General features: G+C 44.1%; 1 protein-coding gene across 1 annotated transcript in view; it reads left to right on the forward strand.

Annotated features, from left to right (window-relative positions):
* The window catches only part of CACNA1E (calcium voltage-gated channel subunit alpha1 E), a 683,463-nt gene that overhangs the window by 508,019 nt on the left and 155,579 nt on the right, over positions 1-19,865 (forward strand). Inside the window, exons 10-16 of the mRNA XM_061634264.1 lie at positions 7,260-7,375; positions 9,087-9,140; positions 11,941-12,027; positions 14,880-15,089; positions 17,874-17,986; positions 18,805-18,917; positions 19,599-19,730. Of these exons, the coding sequence (XP_061490248.1) occupies positions 7,260-7,375; positions 9,087-9,140; positions 11,941-12,027; positions 14,880-15,089; positions 17,874-17,986; positions 18,805-18,917; positions 19,599-19,730 (825 nt within the window). The remainder of the gene's footprint in view (positions 1-7,259; positions 7,376-9,086; positions 9,141-11,940; positions 12,028-14,879; positions 15,090-17,873; positions 17,987-18,804; positions 18,918-19,598; positions 19,731-19,865) is intronic.

The following is a 19,865-nucleotide window of genomic DNA, read 5'->3' on the forward strand; positions in this document are numbered from 1 at the left end:
TAGTATGTGTTTTTAAATTTGTATATATGTTTTTAATTGTAAACTGCCCAGAGAGCTTCGGCTATGGGGCGGTATACAAATGCAATAAATAAATATGTAGCTACCATTTCTTTCAACCCAGACACTGATTATATATTGGCTAGGATAAGGGCATACTTGCCCTACCTTACATCCTGTACTTGGGAAACATTCCTAAATCTGGTTATGCCCTCATGTCAATTTCATAGCCAAATTTCATAGCCACAGTAATCCTCCAGGCTGGATTACTGTAATGCGCTCTATGTGGGGCTGCCCTTGAGGTTGGTCCGGAAGCTGCAGCTGGTGCAAAATGCGGCAGTGTGACTGCTCACTGGGGCAGGATATCGCCAATATGTCACCCCGCTGCTGAAAGAATTGCAGTGGCTGCCCATTTGCTACGGGGCAAAGTTCAAGGTTCTAGTTTTGGTGTACAAAGCCCTATATAGCTCGAGGCCAGGATAACTGAAAGACCGTCTTACTCCTTCTGTACCCAGTCGATCATTGCGCTCTGCAGGTGAGGGCCTCCTTCAGATACCATCTACGTTCTTTGAGTGCCTGAATAGGGTTTAGGTGTTCATCTAATCTGGGTTACTGAGTCCGCGCCTCTCCGGTGCCAATTTAAGGTGAGGGGTAGAGACTCTTTAAAGGACACCATGGACATTTTCTTCAAGTGCATCAGGTGGGTTTTTGGAATGGGATGCCTCGGGACACAGTCCCGTTACTTTTTTTGCAGATGGCCCCCTCCTAGAGTCCCTCTGTCTCTACAGCCAATCTGGTTGCCTTGGGAAAGAAGAGAGAGTCATAAGGACCTGAGAGATAGAGAGGAGGGTGGACAGCCAAGCTTACTTTCTCATGATCACTGCAAGCTCAGGCTGCTAGCCAGCAGCAAGCTTTGGGGAGTGATTGGCGCTTGCTTTTTTAAAAAGTTGTGAAGGGAAGTATGGAGCAGTGGATAGGTCCCTGTATGCTGAATATGCTGTTGCCTGCCAGAGAGTGCTTCCTTTCGTTTGCCCCAGGGAGGAGATTTCTGAAGGGGGGGTTGTTCAAGGAGAGAGCGAGAGACAGCTTTTGTTCAATGGGGAGTTACTCCTAAGTAAATGTGCCTTGGATGGCAACCTAACAGCCCATTCCTGTGAATGCTTACTCAGAAGTAAGTGGCACTGTGTTCAGTGGGACTTACTACCAGGTAAGTGTGTATCTCAATAACAAGAAGACCATCAGGAAACTCTGAGAATGCAAATGAAATCCCATGCGACTGATTTTGTGTGTGTGTGTGGGAGCTCCACTCTAAAGCAGTAACTAGATTGGTACCTTACTCTTTTGGAGCAGAGAGAGAGAGAAAGTGTATTGCTAACAATCTCTCATTTTTTTTAAAAAAAGCCAAAAAGGGTCTGTGTGGTTTTGTTCCAGCCCAAAGCCAGTAGTTAGGGAGGGAAAGAGAGAGAAGAAGAAGATAGGGGTGTTTGTGTGTGTGTGTGTGCAGATCTATATAGCTGGGTGTGAGTCTGGATGTTTCTGTTGGGAAGGTGGAGTTAGGTTACTGCAGGTCTTTCACCTGCTGCTTTTATACTGCTAATGCTACATTCAGTGCACAATCAGGCACTGCATTCAGATGGAGGGGCTGAAAGGGATTTTAGATGTATAGCAATTCTTGTCAGATGCTCATGCTGGGATAAATTCAAGATTTAAATAGTTAAAATTCAAGCATTTATTCATTTTTGTGGCTATTTATTAATACATAATAACTACAGAATTGTGTTTTCTTTTTCATTTTTGAGCAAAAAGGACTGGAAATCTCTCCTCAGCCATGAAGCTCATTTGATGCCCTTGGGCCCAACCTACCTCACAGGCTTGTGAAGATATAGTATATAAGGAGGTGTAAGAGCCAGTGTGGTGTAGTGGTTAGAGTGTTGGACTACGACCTGGGAGACCAGGGTTCAAATCCCCACATAGCCATGAAGCTCACTGGGTGTCCTTGGGCCAGTCACTACCTCTCAGCCTCAGACGAAGGCAATGGTAATCCATCTCTGTATACCGCATAATACCGCTTATCATGAAAACCATATTCATAGAGTCACCGTAAGTTGGAATAGACTTGAAGGCAGTCCATTTCCATTTCAAAATGGTTGCAAAGGGGGACTTAGGCTGCAATCCAGTGCATACTTACCTGGGAGTAAGTCCCACTGAACCCAGTGGAGTTTACTTCTGAGTAGACATGTATTGGATTGCGGTATCATAGGCATCAACCTTTGCTCCCCTTAACCAAATTGATATGTCTTTATAAAGGAAGGGACACGTTTTTGTCTCTACCTCCTACCCCCCCTTAGTACACCTCCAGGCTTCAACCAATTTGGGAAGATTATTGCGTGTTTAGATGCATGCATAAGTTCCAATTGTATTCAAGTATGTTTACTCCCAGGTTGGTGTGTACAAGGGGCCCTTTCACCATGAACCCTTCCTCACAAGAAAGCGTAGGCTATAATCCTGTACACGCTTACCTGGGAGTAAGCCCCATTAAACACAAAGAGACCTTCTCTGAGTAGACATGTATCCCATGGGATTTTTTTAACATCCACCCACACTTACTGTGTAGTAGAATCTGCAGAAAATAACTTAAAAGGTGTACCAGATCTCACATGGAGATTGCAAGGAGACAGAAGCCACTAGCTAAGGGAGGGGAAGGGGGAAATAACAGCTTTTTAGGACCACAGGGATTCTTGAATTGCCACCCTGGGCTTCTTCAGGACGAAGTGCAGGATATAAATTCAATAAGTAAAATAATCTTAGAAGAGGATGTGGGTGTGAGGGGATGTGGGGTGACTATTATGAAGAGACCCTGCACTTCTAAATTTGCCACTACGCTACCGGAGTGCAAACATGAGAACTCTCAAATGTGGGACTGTACAGAAGCCATGAAGACACCTGGAACTCTTTTTCTCTGCAAGAAATAGGCTGATGAAAGAAGCAAATGCTTTAAGAATGTGCTGGGTGCTCTTCTTTATCCCTAGAAACCATAGTCATTCCCAGATTTCTGATGATGCAATCAGATGTGCAACAGGGTCTCTGAATTAGAACTGGACTCAGCAGAACCAAGTGTCCTTTTAGTCTTTTGGAGCAGTTGGCTCATTTTACTTGCTGATGGGATATATGCACTTCATAGCTAGTGACACTTCAGATCATAAATCGGTCACTGCTATAGACATGTAAATATGTTGCATACGGTTTAAACTTTTATTGATGTTTTGCTTCCCTTGTTTTTTTAAAAAACTTTGTTTTTATTGCTTTTTATTGCTTGTTTTATTTTTAACACTGCTGTTAGCTGTCTTCAGTATCATTTTGTAGAAAGATGGGTACAGAGTCAACAAACACGCAAATAAATTACATTTTCCTGTGCCAAGCACTGATTAATAATATCCTTACCCCATGAATCCAGCTAGCTGGGGCCAATTTAAGGTGTACACTGAAGGGTTTTTTTAAAAGTACCTTGAAATGTAATGTATAGATGAGACAAACATATTTAATTGGAAACACGTGTATCTAAATGGTAGAATCAGAATGGTAGGATTGATCATGCTTCTTTGTCAAGTGTCCATTTCATTGTAATCCATAATGTGTGAATACAAATAGAAATATTTCTTACATTTGTAACTTACCCTTATATAGGTCTCCTAGTCACCACCACCCACCCACCCCATTGAAGAAACTGACCAAATCTATACCTGCTTTGCATCAGTAGTGGTGCAGCAGCACATTGGGCTGAGCCTGTTAGTTGTATGATGTGGGTTTGCTTGTCTTTGTGAATTGGCCATGCTATCCTTTTGCAGAGGCAGGTCTATTGAAACTGTGGTTTCTGTGGAAGGAATCACAGTGGGTGCAGAGCTGTACAGACAGAGAGAGAAAAAGCAAATGTTCATTTGGGTCATCATTAGGGTTTCTTTTTCATTCTCCTTGTTTCTGTGCTGGAGTGTCAGTTTTGCAGAGGTGATGGGAAAGAAGGCAGAGTGCCGTGTGGGCTCCACAGAGCTTCCTTCTTGTGAAGATGGTGGTTGCCAAGGGAGCCGGGAGTATTACCAGGGGGCCTTCATTATGCTTCTGCTCTCTCCCCTGATTTCCCTTCAGCCCACCCTTCCACACCTTCAGATCCTGTGCCTATGCAGCAAGGCTGCAGCAAAACAATTTCTTCTGAATAATGCATCCACGCCCCCACCCCATCAGCAACATTTCAGCCTGTGTGTCTGTGTGTGTGTGTGCGAGAGAGAGAGAGAGAGAGAATCCTTTGCCTGCTAGAAATCAGTGCGCAGTGACTGAGTAGAATTATAAGCATGCATTAGAGACAAGAGAGAGGTTTAGTTCAGGCAGCAGGAAAGCAGTAGCCCTTCCCTCTGATCTATGCACAAGGGCTTCCTTTTATCGTTCATGCTTTTCCCAATCTCCTGGACTGCAAGCCAAAGTTTTCAGCTTTCAAAATCCTCCTTTCCTTTCGCCTGCCTCCACCACCGCCAGCACGGCTTCAGCCCTCCCACTTGTGCAACCCACACCATTTAAAGTTGTTCCTGGAAAGCTGTGGTCAGCAAAGGTTGCAGGGAGGGAAATTTTATTTATTTATTTATTTTATTTCATTTATAAACCGCCCATAGCCAATGGCTCCCTGGGCGGTGTACAACATACAATAATACAATAAATGAACAAAATCACAGACAAAAATACAAATTCATAATAACACTAAATGATATTAGCATAGCTAAAACATTAAAACAGTAAAATACATAGAAATATATTAAAATGCCTGGGAGAATAGGAAGGTTTTAGCCTGGCGCCGAAAGGATAGCAGTGTAGGCGCCAGGCGTACCTCCTTGGGGAGACTGTTCCACAATTCGGGGGCCACCACCGAAAAGGCCCTAGATCTTGTCATTACCCTCCGAGCCTCTCGGTGAGATGGTACTCGGAGGAGGGCCTTAGATGTCGAACGAAGTGTACGGGTAGGTTCATAGCGGGAGAGGCATTCCATCAGATATTGCGGGCCCACACCGTGTAAGGCTTTATAGGTCAATACCAGCACCTTGAATCTGGCCCGGAAACAAATCGGCAACCAGTGCAAACGGGCCAGAACAGGTGTAATATGTGAGGACCGCTTGGTCCTCGTCAGTAGTCTGGCTGCTGCGTTTTGCACTAGCTGCAGCTTCCGAACCGTCTTCAAGGGCAGCCCCACGTAGAGTGCATTACAGTAATCCAATCTAGAGGTCACTAGAGCATGAACAACTGAGGCGAGTTCGTCACCGCCAAGATAGGGGTGTAGTTGGGCTACCAAACGAAGATGGTAAAACACATTCTGAGCCACTGAGGCTACCTGAGCCTCGAGTGACAAGGAAGGGTCGAAAAGAACCCCCAGACTACGAACCTGTTCCTTCAGGGGGAGTGTAACCCCATCCAGAACAGGATGAACATCCTCCATCTGTGTGGAAAAGGCACTCACCAACAGCGTCTCAGTCTTGTCTGGATTGAGTTTCAGTTTATTAGCTCCCATCCAGTCCATTATCGTGGCCAGGCAACGGTTCAGCACATCAACAGCCTCACCTGAAGAAGATGAAAAGGAGTAATAGAGCTGCGTGTCATCAGCATACTGATGGCAACGCACTCCAAAACTCCGGATGACAGCACCCAGAGGCTGCATGTAGATGTTGAAAAGCATGGGGGACAGAACCGATCCCTGAGGGACTCCACAATTGAGAGTCCAGGGTATCGAGCAATGTTCCCCAAGCACTACCTTCTGGAGACGATCCGCCAAGTAGGAGCGGAGCCACTGCCAAGCAGTACCCCCAACTCCCAACTCCGCGCGTCTCTCCAGAAGGATACCATGGTCGATGGTATCAAAAGCAGCTGAGAGATCTAGGAGAATCAACAGAGTTACACTCCCCCTGTCCCTCTCCTGACAAAGGTCATCCTACAGGGCGACCAAGGCTGTTTCTGTGCCAAAACCGGGCCTAAAACCGGATTGAAACGGATCTAGATAATCGGTTTCATCCAAGAGCGCCTGGAGCTGGCTGGCAACCACCCGTTCCAAGACCTTGCCCAGAAATGGAACATTCGCTACCGGTCGATAGTTGTTCAAATTATCTGGGTCCAAGGACGACCTCTTCAAGAGAGGTCTCACTACAGCCTCCTTGAGACAACGAGGGACAACTCCCTCACTCAAGGAGGCATTGATCACTTCCTTGGCCCAGCTGGCAGTTCCAGCCCGGCTAGCTTTAACTAGCCAAGAAGGGCAAGGGTCGAGTACCGACGTGGTTGCACGCACCAGTCCAAGCATCTTGTCAACTTCCTCAAGCTGCACTGACTGAAACTCATCCAACAACTGAGGACAAATGATGAGTTAAAGAAACATCCTCCCAGCAAACAAAATAAGACTAAGTTAAATGGGAGGCTTTGTCTCTGTTTTATACTTCCCATCTATTTCATCCCAATTTGTGAACTTAAGTCTGCTGACAACTGAGAAGGATAAAAGGGGGGTGGGCAAGTCAGGCAGTAAAGGCTTCCAAAGCTCCTCTCCATACCCAAAAGACTTGTATTTAGTGCATGTGCTTTACCTTGTAGTGGATTTAGAGCAGGGAGGAGCTCTGAGCAGCATTCAGCAAGTGCTAACGCTGACGTGTGGTCAGGATGGGATGGTTCTCAGAGGAAGTCAACAGGCTGCTGCATGTTTCCCCATAGCCCAATTTATTTACAAATACACCCCTGCATGTGCAGTAGCTTGGAGAGTGGGGCAGAAGTGAAGCACTTCCTTCCATGAACTCAATCCCTTGAGGTGTAGAGATTATAAGAGTTTCACACTAGGACCAGGGAGTACCAGATTCAAATCTCCACTCAGCTATGAAACTCAGCAGAAAACCTTGGGCCAGTCGCTATGTCTGTGCTGAACTTACCTCGCAAGGTTGTTGTGAGAAGAAAACCAAGGTGGAATCGTGTGTGCTATCTTGCCTCCTTAGAGCAAAGGCAGGATATAAAATCAAATAATGCATAAGTAAATACAGATCTCTGACAATCGCTCTCAGTTGATATCTTCTGAACTAATTGCTTGTCTCTCCAGAATGACCTGTACAGGATTACCACCTCCACCAGGAGCTAACACAGCCTTTTCTCCTCTGCACCACGGCAGTGTCATGGTACAACCCACTGCTATAGCTGTGTAGGATGGAGTGCAGAAAATCTTTCTCTAACTGGATCTTGGCCTTCCACCTTGACAGGGAATTTGCCAAAGAGAGAGAGCGAGTGGAAAATCGTCGGGCCTTCATGAAGCTGAGGCGGCAGCAGCAGATTGAACGGGAGCTGAATGGCTACCGGGCTTGGATAGATAAAGCAGGTAAAATGGGTCTGGGCTGAAGTATCTCCAGGGCCAGCATAGTGTGTGGGGCCATCAGACTGCAACTTCAGAACAACAGCAGTCTGTCAAGAGATCAAGTGCGGGCAAAGATCAAAAGCCTATGTACACACCCCTACCCTTTTATGTCCTAAAACTGCCCTGTTCTAGGGCACAGTTCACATATACTAGGAAGTAGCGTAACATGGTTTCGGAAAATTTAAATGTTCTGAGCAAGATCACATACCTACGAAAATGGACAACTTCTTGTAGGTACCACATTCTCATTGCCGTTGAAATTTTAGTATGGAATGTAGTTGTACGAGTGGATAAAATTTGAGATGTAGTGATACAACTCCTCCGTGTTCAGTCACATTCCTCAAGTTTCTCAAAGAGTTAGGGTTTGGGGTGGCTTTCTTTTCTATTCTTTTTATTTGTTGGCAGAGTGCTCCCTTTCTGCACACCTCTTGTGTAGGAGTGCACACCTGGCAAGTGTTGTTTTTCAAAAAATGTTGCTCAAATACGCTCTGCCATTTTTTAAAATATCTCTTTAGCTTAAAAAATGTTTGGAATTTGCATAAAACCTACATAATGTGCTCTTTAAAAAATAAAACACAAGTAAACAAGATTTCTTTTCTCCCCACAAGATAGAATATGCCTGGACAAGCTGTCCTACCATTACTATGATGTCATTTGTGTCGTATCATCTAATAGCCAAAACAAGGTTGAACCACGTTTTTAGTGATCATTTAGAAAGGTCCTGGTTCTTGAATCTGACTTGTCTTCTACTTAGCCGAGAACTGCCAATCCTGCCTGGGTTTCAAATCAAAATGTTACAGATCTCAGGCAGTGATGTGAGAAATTGAGCTTCATACATGTAATGCATGCACCATACCGTTATGATCCCATGCACTGTGCTATGTGAAACAGGAAGCTTAATTTATGGATTTTCTGTATGCTATAGATACTTCAGATGTCCTTGATAGGACCCCATACTACAGGGGTGGGGAATGTATGGCACTTCAAGTGTTCCATCCTGCTGCCATATCACCTGAGGCACAGTCGCTGAAGATGTGGTGGAAATCAACGGGAAATACTAGCTACTCTACTAAATTTTATTGCTCCAACTAGCAATTTGTTTCTGATAAATTCTGTTTAAATTCAGCACCGAATGCAAGCCCCATTGGGTTTGATTGCACTTGGGAGCTCCCAAGTGGAGCTGATCCCTGCCAAATGCAATCCCTGATGCTTTCAGCAAGGTTTGGCTCCTGAGTGGAACCAATCCTAGCAGGGTTTGCATTCAGCTCCACATGCACGCTTCGCTGCAAAGGATCAGTTGAGAGTGCACTTGTGCTGTCCCACATCTGATGTCATAAGATGTCAAGTGAGTGTGGCTGGCCAAAATCAGCCACATGGCTCAAATTAGTCACCCTGATGGGCCTAAGTTAGCTTAAAGATGGGAGTTTCTTTACCCCTTCCTATATATGTATACACTTGTTTTTTCTCATATGCCAGAGTTTTTTGCGGCATGATTCTTTCTCTCCAGGCTCATTTTACTCTTTTTGTTATGTCTTGCACCCTTCCTTTTACGCCTTTCCTCCATTTTCAGTTTGCTTGAGATCTTATTGTGCTTTTTGTTTTGCTGGTGCTTTAGATGATTAGATAGTTGACAACAGTGTGTCTAAACTTTTTATCTTTATGCATCTTTAAATAGAGGAAGTCATGCTGGCTGAGGAGAACAAAAACTCTGGCACATCAGCCTTAGAAGGTATGAAAAAAAACCTTGAAAATTCAATATCCCCTTTCTTGGATCAGATTTACAGTTGCTGCCACAGATATGTATAAGCTGATATGTAGGCACATTTTTGACTGAAGAAGGATTGGAGCTACATGCTTGTTAGCAAGGTATAGGATTCTCTACCAGTCCCGCTATAGTCAGTGAAGTCATCTAGCAGTGGAGTGAAAGGAATATTATTGTAGGGAAGAAGCAACAGGGCAAGAAGGGAATGCTTCTCCCACTTGCTGCTTTTCCTTTGTAGTGCCTCCCACTAGACCATTCCCCACATGCAGAGCTGCAGAGTTCCCAGTTGTTGGGTAGGAAGGGGTTGCAAAAAAAAAAAAAAGATGGGTGGGGGAAGAGTTAAGCCTGCTACTTTTCTCCTGCAGCTGCTTCTCTCCCCAGCTTTGCACCTGGACCACAAGGTTGGGAATCCCATGTCTACCATCAAACACCTGGTTCCACTGACAGACAGTTGTAGCTGAAAATGGTTTGAGAGGAACATCACTTCCCATGGGGAATAGCCCACTTTGGCCTTTGCTCAAGGCAGGCTTTGAAATAACACCACACTATTTACCGGAGTTAAAAGTGGGATGAGTAAACAGACACACTGCAAGCAGCAATTTCTCTTTCAAACTGTCTTGAACCCTAAAACTGTTATCATCTGTCTTCAGAATTTTTCATGTGGGGAGGGGGGCTACTTGTTTTTTTTTTTTTTTTTAAAGATCAGTCCACTACTGACCACTTCAGAAACTATGGTTGAGGCAGGGATATCAATATCTTAAATAAATAAAATACAAGAGCTGTGCCCCTACAGATTAAAACCTAACAGTAATATTTGGACAACATGCAGTACAATGGAGAAATTGACTTGGCAGTTAAGAGACAGAAGGATTCAGAACACATCTCAAGCATTTTTGGAAACCTGGCTTATTTCACACAGGACATAGCTTCCCTTGAACATGGATACTGGCTTCCACAGGCACAAGGGCATCTGTGGAAAGACTATTTTGGCTAACTGATGAAATAATACTGACTCCTCTCTCTCATGTTGTCATTGTATTTGTAATTTTTGTAGTATCTATAATAAAACCAAGAAAAATTTATTTAAAAAATATGTTGATATTTCAACTACCCCTCAGGGCCACAGTGATACTGAACAGAGGAACACAGGAAGCTGCCTGGTATTGAGTCAGACCATTGGTCCATCTAGCTCAGTATTGTCTACACTGACTGGCAGCAGCTCTCCAGCGTTTCAGGCAGGAGCCTCTCCCAGCTGGAGATGCTGGGGATTGAACTTGGGACTCTCTGCATGCAAGGCAGATGCTCTACCATTGAGCTATGGCCCTTCTCCAAAGGGAAAATGGAAAGTTAAGAATCTAAAATGGCTGCTAAAATGCTACATCCCAGTGAAAACTGAAATACATCCATCATTTTGTGATAAGAACAATGAAAGTTTTAGAGCTACAGAAACAATAACTAATATAGGAGAGACAAAATAGGATTCCATGTCTATTTTACAGGGAAAGTAACCTTGTTTCCCTGAAGTTTGATAGAATCTAAATAGGCAAAACTGGAGGCATACTGGGAATGCACAAAAATGGATACTGTTCCTGGCAACCTTGAGATCATTTGTTGGGAGAATGTTTGAACTGTTTTTAAAATGCTTTTTTTAAAAAAAAAATTGATGTGTTTGCTGCCCTGGGCTCCTTCGAGAGGAAAGATAGGATATAAATTGAATAAAATAAAATAAATAAAAGCCATGCAGTGCAATCCCATGCATGCTGTGTCAAAACTATGATGTGTTGTATTCAGTGGGACATTGTATGTTTGTGATTGTTGCCTCGGTATAAATTCATACATTTCACTCCTGCCCAGTCTGAACTGTGCTCCCACTGCCATCAGTGGGGCTGACCTCCAAGTATGTAGGCTCAGGATTGCAGTCTCACATTCTCTCTGGCAACTGCACTTCTGTGAGGTTTTGTGAGGGTTCTATAACAGACTGCTCAGTACCTCATCAAATTACAGTTCCTACAATGCTTTGGGGAAACTTGTGCTAGCTAAAAGTGCTACAAACTAGGATGTGTTTGCTATGCTGATATGGCTTCAGTTTTCTGTGTTGGGCAAACAATCCCTGCTTTACTTTTTCCCATGTTTTCCCTCCTGAAGAATTGTGAGATGTGGGGGGGGGGGATATACTGTTATATGGAAATGTTGCTGGACTGTCTCCAGCCACAGGCTATTATGGAAAGAGGGGCTGCCTCTACTTCCTGTCCTGCATTCTCATATGTGCATAATACTGTCTCTCTATGGACAGGACAAGTGACTCATGTTTGTGTTGGGAACCAGCCCTCCTTTGTTTAGGCGTATGCTGTTAACCAAATGTCACATCATCATTATGGGTGGGTTGTGCATGGGAGTTAATGCTGGAATAACTGGAAAGACACCTCCAGGCTGGGGAGATATGCATTGTATACACTCTGTGAAGTCTCTGTCAGTGAGGACTAGATCATCCACTGTCAGAGACAGAGGACAAGTTTTGTCCGCGTTGCTACTGTGTCCCCCCACAGAACTTTGCTTTTTCACAGAGGAATGAATGGCTCTTAGGGACACTATGGTCAGCTATTCAGAATTGAGATTTCTTCTGTCTGCAAAGCCCCACCTCTTCATTTGCATAACCCATTCAGAATTCTGTAACTTGGTCACTAGGATGAATGTTGGGAACTGTTCATTGTTACTGTTACAAATTAACATGATGATTACTGTTGTGCCTTTCCCCCGTCCTTCCTAGTTCTCAGGAGGGCAACTATTAAAAGGAATCGGACAGAAGCCATGAATCGTGACTCCAGTGATGAGCGAGTGGATATCTCTTCTGTGGGTAAGATGCAGCCAGTCAGTGCTTCAAACCCAGGTCTTTATTAATCCAGAGATGCCTCTCATACGTCTGACCAGTTATGCAAAATAATACTTTGCCAAAAAGCATGAATCTGCAACACTCACAGGAAAGAAACAGGGCTTACCTGTCCAGTGGACAGAAGGGACAACTGTTTAGGGTCCAAGATGGTTTAGGGGGCATGCTGCATTTGCTTGTGGACAACCTTCCGGGAACTGCTTGTGGGCAGGGTCTGGGGCAAAACTGGGCAGAGCAGTGAATGTGACTTCTACCTTTGTCAGTAGGCATACATTCCTGCTATGCCAAAGTCAGAGATTTCTATACACACACCTCTGTCTGCATCCAAGCAAGTAAGAGGAGTTATCGTGAGTTCAAGGAGACAGTCCATCCAGGCACAAGCATCTGAGAGGATGGATGAGGGCAGGTGAGAGGTGTGGCCTGAAGAAAGGTGTGGCCTAGGCAGAGTTCCAAGAACCAGGTATAGAGAAGCCTTCTACACAACTCTGAGAGATACAAAAGCTTTGCATCTGGCTACCCTAGGAAGAAGCATGTACACAGGCTCATTGAGGACTTATGACTCCTTCAGGTTGGAGCGGTATGCCTCATTACCATTCTGTTATTTGGGGGCTGGCAGAAGTACATGCCTTCATTCTGGAAGAGAGCCTCCAAATGAGGGAATAATTGCAAACTCTTGTTTGGAATAAGTAAAGTACACAATGCATTCCAAATTGATTAACACAGAGAATAAACAATTGCTGTTTCAGTTTTGGAAATGGTATGGCAAGTGCCTGACACTATAGATTTGCAACCTTGGTGTTTTGTTTTTTTTTAAAACCCTCTTTTTGTTAGGTAGCTCTCATCTGCAGAATATAAGGTAGATGTGTTAGCACCTGTATCTGACATAGCAGAAAAGGACTCAACTTCTGTACTGATTTGGTAGTAGTCATTGGCATTATTGCTCCTTGAGTTTTTTTATCTCGAAAGGTCATAATTTTATGTAATTTATTATTTATTTATTTATTTATTATTAAATTTGTTAGTTGCTCATCTGGCTGGTTGTCCAGCCACTCTGGGCAACGTACAAGATAAAACAGTATATAAAACAATTAAAATTTAAAAACAGTAGAAAACTAGCCCATCTCAAATGCCCGCCTAAAAAGCCAAGTCTTCAGGGTCCTGCGGAAGCTCATTATAGACGGGACATGGCGTAGGTCACTAGGGAGAGAGTTCCAAAGGGCGGGGGCCACTATTGAGAAGGCCCTCTCTCGAGTCCTCACCAGCCTAGCTGTTTTGACTGGTGGGATCCAGAGAAGGCCCTCTGAGGTTGATCTTGTTGAGCGGCATCCCTGTTGATGCTGGAGGCGCTCCTTCAGATAGGCTGGGCCACAACTGTATAGGGTTTTAAAGGTTAAAACCAACACCTTGAATTGGGTTCGGTACACAACTGGTAACCAATGCAACTCCTTCAACACAGGAGTGATGTGATCTCTACGGCGGCTGCCTGCAATCAGACGCGCCGCTGCATTCTGTACCAATTGTAACTTCCGAACCGTTTTCAAGGGTAACCCCACATAGAGCGCATTATAGTAGTCTAGGCGAGTGGTGATCAGGGCATGTACCACCGGTGGGAGCAGATGATTGGGAAGGTAGGGGCGTAGCCTCCGTATCAGATAGAGTTGATACAGAGCTGCCCGGCTTATAGCTGAAACTTGAGCCTCCATAGACAGCTGGGAGTCAAGAATGACCCCCAGGCTACGGACCTGGTCTTTCAAGGGCAATCATACCCTGTTAAGCACCAGGTCTATATCTCCCAACCTTCCCTTGTCTCCCACAAACAGCACCTCGGTTTTGTCAGGATTCAGCTTCAGCTTATTCTTTCCCATCCAGCCACTCACCGACTTCAGACACTTGGACAGGGTTTCCACAGCCAACCTTGGTGAAGATTTAAATGAGAGATAGAGCTGCGTGTCATCCGCATACACATTTGACTGCTTTGATTGTGTGTGTATGTGTGTAAGCATATAATATTAGAGATACTATCTTTGTTTTGCTAGTCACAATAATAAATACATGATTTTAGTGATTAGCTGCATCCTTCTGGAATTGAGAGCAAAATTGCTTGAAGGGCTGTTTAATGCTTTAAAACTATCTATTGACTTATCCACACACACACTTGAGCTTTCAGGATGAGGTTCAGCCTAGTAATTACTTTTTTAAAAAATAGTGGAAATGATTGTATGCATACAGGGAATGGCAAGCTACATAATTGACTACAGAAGGATCAAATTGGCCAGACTCTGCTGGAGCTAGTATTTAGGGGTCAGTTTGGGCTCAGGCTGTTTGCTGGCATTCATGGCCTCTATAAGCTCTAAAAAATGTTAAGCCCTAAGCATTGGCTGAGAAGGAGCTAGATTCTAAAAATCATTCCTCATTGTCCTCATCCGTTGAGGATGCTTATGCACACACACAAACACCCCCCCAAAGGAGAGGAAGCATCTGGTTTCTACCACCTAAGTGAGGGCTAACATAACACCAGTTCTGCATCATGCCCAAACTGTATATAGCAGGGATAGCAAACAAGATCTGGCCTACTTCATTTTAGCCATAACTAAAAATGGACATGGTTTGGCCATAACTGCTTGGCAGGGCTAATTAGTCCCATGGGCTGGTAGCTTCCCACTCTTGGCCTGCAGCTTAAGTCTTTCCTTGTTGGCATAAGCCCTGGATAGGAAGGGGCTTGTCTTGAACGCTCCTTCTTCACCTTTATTTTTGTAGAATGTCCCTGTATCATGGGTCTCTACCAGCATCTCCAATTTTTCTTTTTAATCCCACTGCAGGTACCCCACTTGCTCGGGCCAGCATAAAGAGTGCTAAATTGGATGGCGCCTCTTACTTCCAACACAAGGAGCGACTCCTGCGCATATCTGTTCGTCACATGGTGAAATCCCAGGTGTTCTATTGGCTTGTCTTGAGCATAGTGGCCCTCAACACGGCCTGTGTGGCTATTGTCCATCACAACCAACCTCTGTGGCTCACTCACCTCCTCTGTAAGTAGTCGGGTTCTGTGTTGTTTATGCATCAGTAATGCAGCAGCATCAGAGAACAAGTCCTGGCCCAGAGCCAACCGTATGTGTAAGCAAAGACATATTTTTCCAGGAAACTCCATCATATAGCTTGCTTTTGTCTCTTCTAGGAAAAAGGATTGATGACTCTTGGTCAGTCTTTTGCTGTTTGTGGAGCCTGATCCTATTCTGACACATATTTAAATCTGAAATATACTCCAGTGAAGTTGTGTTGCTCAAAAAAAGAGTCCCTTTTCTAGCTCCATAACTAATAGTTAGCATGCATAGCAGTTATGAGTGTCAGAGAGCACTGGCTGTTTTCAGTGACTTTTGACACATTGCAAATATATTCAGATTGTTGTCTGACACTCTTTCATTTCAGAAGCTGCTGCTTCTCTATACCATTTTTTCTTCGTTCCCTTACTGCCCTCAGTCTCTCTTTGCTATTTAATCTGAGTGGCTATAGCAAGCCACTATGGTTTTGTAGATGATGTCATGATGCTTCTTCTGGTGCGATGACATCATTGATGCCTGTAAACAAAATCACATGGGCCAGAATAGTGCCAAAAAGAAGCAGCAGACAGGAGAACAAAAGGTCACTGACCCACACCCTAACCCTAACCCTAACCCACATAGAGACAGTGTGGACACTTGGCAAGGTGAGTTATTTTTTAAGTAATTGGTTTGGCAGCATTGAATGTGATCATTTCAAAGCTAATACTGAAATGAGTAAATATTCAGGACAACTCTGCTTATGATTATTAGAGATCCCCAAGTACTCCTAACTAAAGAAAGAATCGGACCCTATCAGCACAACATATTTTCTGTGGGTCAATGCCAGCTCCACTGTGCATCTCACCTGCAGGAACTTCTCTGTAGTATTCCAGTTTTGTTCACATTGTTTTAAGCAGAAATAGGTGTAATGTTGTTGAGTTGTTGTTGTTATTATTATTATTGAATTTATATCCTGTGCTTCCTCCCAAAAGTGAATTACCTTGCACCAACATACTCCTTTTTAGATAGGTAAATGTCCCTGCAAACAGTCATGACCATAGTGTGGTCCTGTTCTGACAAGATGTTGTTTGTGTGTTGTGCAAAAAGAAGGCACTTTATAAGAGAAAGAAAGATAATAAAAATGTTAACTGTTGGCTGATATCCTAGCTCTGTATCTTCTCACAATCAGGTTAATGGTACGAAATTGAATAAGAATTTAATCACATTTCTTTAACCACCTCCACACTGAAGTTTGAAAGAACTCTAAAGTTTCTTCTGTGATATTACTGGCCGTCCCAGACAAAAAGAGCATTAGTGGTTTGACAACTGGAAGCTCCCTCAGGCACAAGCACTACAGCAACCTCTTTAATTGCTACAAGTTTGGAGGGGCTGTCCACAACATTGTTTAGAAAGACCTCACAAGTTGCTGTGTCTACTATGAAATAACAGGCTAAAGAAATAACTCTAGCAGGATTGAGAAGGAGTTTTCCTTAGTTAGGAGTGAAAGTTCCCAGACTACAGCTTTGCTCCCAGCTTTTTGGCTAGATCACACTGTCAAATTGATTCTCATGATCTGTATGTTGGTGCAACACCACTTGAAGAAAGGTTAGACTAAGGGTACATTCAGATAGCACTTTATTCCTTTTCCTGACCTTTCCTTAGCTGTTAATTTTTTTGTGTTTTATGTGATCTTTCACACGACGTAAAAGCTGCTTCTGGAAATCTAGCAAAATCAAGTGGAAGCTTAGCACTCATTTCTGTGTTACTTGCTTCCAGAAAAAAATAAGTCTTCAGCCCTGTTAATCCTGAAAATTGCAGGAGTTTTATTTTCCCCACAGTTTTCTTGGAATCACACCACTGCCACATAATGAAAATTTGGGGCAATATTCCGGCATACAGAAGAGCACATGCGCATAAAGGGTGGAAGGGGGTGACATGTCTGATGACATCCACCATTTTTGTGTCACTGCAGTGTGAAAGGAACATTAGAAATCAGGACAGAAGCGCTAGCATTATAACCAGGAAGAATAACTTGATAAAACCCATGTCTGAATGCAGCTTATGGATGGGCCAATTGCAAACACATGTAGTCTATTTTTTATTTTACTGAAGCTCCTGTGGTCTCTGTATTTTAACTGTACAGAACAAATGTGCATAGTCTTCACATAATCTGTGTTGAATGATCCTGAATGTGCACTCTTGCAGTTGTATTAAATGTAGTACTAAGCAGATCATCCCTTCAGCACAAGGATTTCTCCTTGTCCAATAGAACAATCTCCCCTTCTCCTCCCCCTGCATGCCCCCTAAAACTGTTCTGGGATTTTCCAAACTGCCAGAGCAGATTTGGGGTTGGTGCAAGGCCTGTGCAAGGGGAGGAGAGGAAGAAATCCCATTGTTCTATCTCTAAACCTTGTGCTAGTACAGCTTTTTAATTGAATACCACCCTTAGTTAAGAATATAAGTAGCACCTTGTTGGATAAGACAAAGGTCCAACATTCTTCTCAAGAATTCCAGCAACCAGCAGGTATTAGGTGGTCCACCAGAAAATGGTCGGTGGTCTTTCTGCACAGTGTTGGGGAGAAGGCCAGGGCAGCCATTTCTATACTCACTGCCAGATTTTTCTTAGAAGCTGCAATCACAAAGATGGCTTCCAGCTCCCTACTCATACAGCCTATGTGCCTGTGTGTGGAGAAGTTTGTCAGCAGGGTTTTTCCTGCAATAATAGATGTGGAGAAGCAGAGATAGAATTAACACACCTGGATTTCTTTCTTTCAGACTATGCAGAGTTTATATTTCTGGGCCTCTTCCTCCTAGAGATGTCTTTGAAGATGTATGGAATGGGCCCACGGCTTTATTTTCATTCTTCCTTCAACTGCTTTGACTGTGGGGTAAGTGGTACCCAGATAATCAGCACAGAATAAGTGCAAATGACAGGGAGGGACAGAAGATTTTCTGGAGCATTGTGCTGATATGTACAGACCCCTGCAAGGGGACGGATGGAAATGTGCTGTCACTGTAACACCTCCAAGAGCCAAATTACCAACTTGTCAGTGCAGAGGTGGTGGAGGAATTACACTAATTAGAATGAAGCAAACTGTTCATTCATATAGTCACTAGATGTAGTCCATAAACATGTCATAATGAGGGCCTTTCTTCAAGCCCACTTTCTAATCGCTTATCCGGGAGCAGGCTTTGTCCTTACAGAAGTGCTGAGAGAGGAGTAGAAGGTGGGTGTCTGCATCACTGGCATCCCCAAGAGTACGGCTGGAGATGGCCCTGTTGCAAAGGCACGAGAGATGCCTTTGATACATTCATGAGTAGGTGTGTCTATTTGAAAGTAAGGGGGGGAAATGGACAAGAAGAAAGAAACTGGAAGTGGCACTGCTGGGGAGTCACTTGTAGAAGCGAGGGGCTAAAGGGGAATCCACTTCAGCTCATCCTTAAACAGAAGGAGAGGCAGGGAGGGAGAGAAGGGCAATGTGTGTGGTCACCTCTTGGATTTCATTGGGCAAGTAATTAGAGTCCATTCCCATTCTGCCCTTCTATTAGGATCTGGATTACATGTGTTAATGTGAATGTGTGTGTGAGGGGCGGGAGTTGTGCAAATGTGTGAAGCATCTTTTGAGTTGTGGGGTGGACTTGGTGACCTTCTTTCCATTCGTCGGAGCTTCTGTTACTTGTTTCTTTTATGTGTTTGGTGTCTCAGGTCACGGTGGGAAGCATCTTTGAAGTGGTTTGGACTCTCTTCAGACCTGGAACCTCTTTTGGGATTAGTGTCTTACGAGCCCTACGACTTCTAAGGATATTTAAAATCACAAAGTGAGCAAAACAAAGGAATGACCCTCCCTGTTCTTCTCAAACATTCCCTGAGCAAGTGTTTCCTCTCTCTTCCCCCACCCCCCATAGTTCCTCCTTGTTACACTGCCAGACCAGTTTCCCCTTCTTCTTTGTAGCCTATACCATTAATACTATTAAATCTATCTGGCTACTCAGCTAAACCTAACAAAAGGTAAAGGTGTCCCCGCACTTATAGTGCGAGTCGTTTCCAACTCTTAGGGTGACGTCTTGCGACGTTTACTTAGGCAGACCATATATATGGGGTGGGATTGCCAGTTCCGTCCCCGGCCTTTCTTTACCCCCCAGCATATGCCGGGTACTCATTTTACCGACCACGGATGGATGGAAGGCTGAGTGGACCTCGACTCCTTTTACCGGAGATTCGACTTCCTCCTTCCGTTGGAATCGAACTCCGGCCGTGAGCAGAGGTTTGGCTGCGTTTCCGCCGCTTACCACTCTGCACCACGGAAGATCTAAATATAACTAAGCTCAATAAAAATAAATAAAAGAAAACGGTTCCAGTAACAGAACATTCCGCCCTCCCGCTCGATCCATCCAGACACACAGGCATGCACACACCTGCTGGCTAACAAAAGCCAGCCCAGATTAAGCAGTCTTGCAATGCTTTAGGAAGCATGCTACAGTAACATCTGGATTTTCCAGGTATTGGGCTTCCTTGAGGAATTTGGTGGTCTCACTGATGAGTTCTATGAAGTCTATTATCAGCCTGCTCTTCCTCCTTTTCCTCTTCATTGTAGTCTTTGCCCTGCTTGGGATGCAGCTGTTTGGTGGCAGGTAAGTAGATGACCAGGCAAGGCATGCTTCTTTGAAATGTCTGCCAGTGTGTCAGAATATTTCATAAAACTGACTGGGTTATACCTTGCTAGCTTTCACCAGATAGTTTATTCATAAAGCTACTTGCTTATTCTC

The sequence above is a fragment of the Rhineura floridana genome, chromosome 6 (genome assembly GCF_030035675.1).
Source record: "Rhineura floridana isolate rRhiFlo1 chromosome 6, rRhiFlo1.hap2, whole genome shotgun sequence".
Lineage (NCBI taxonomy): Eukaryota > Metazoa > Chordata > Lepidosauria > Squamata > Rhineuridae > Rhineura > Rhineura floridana.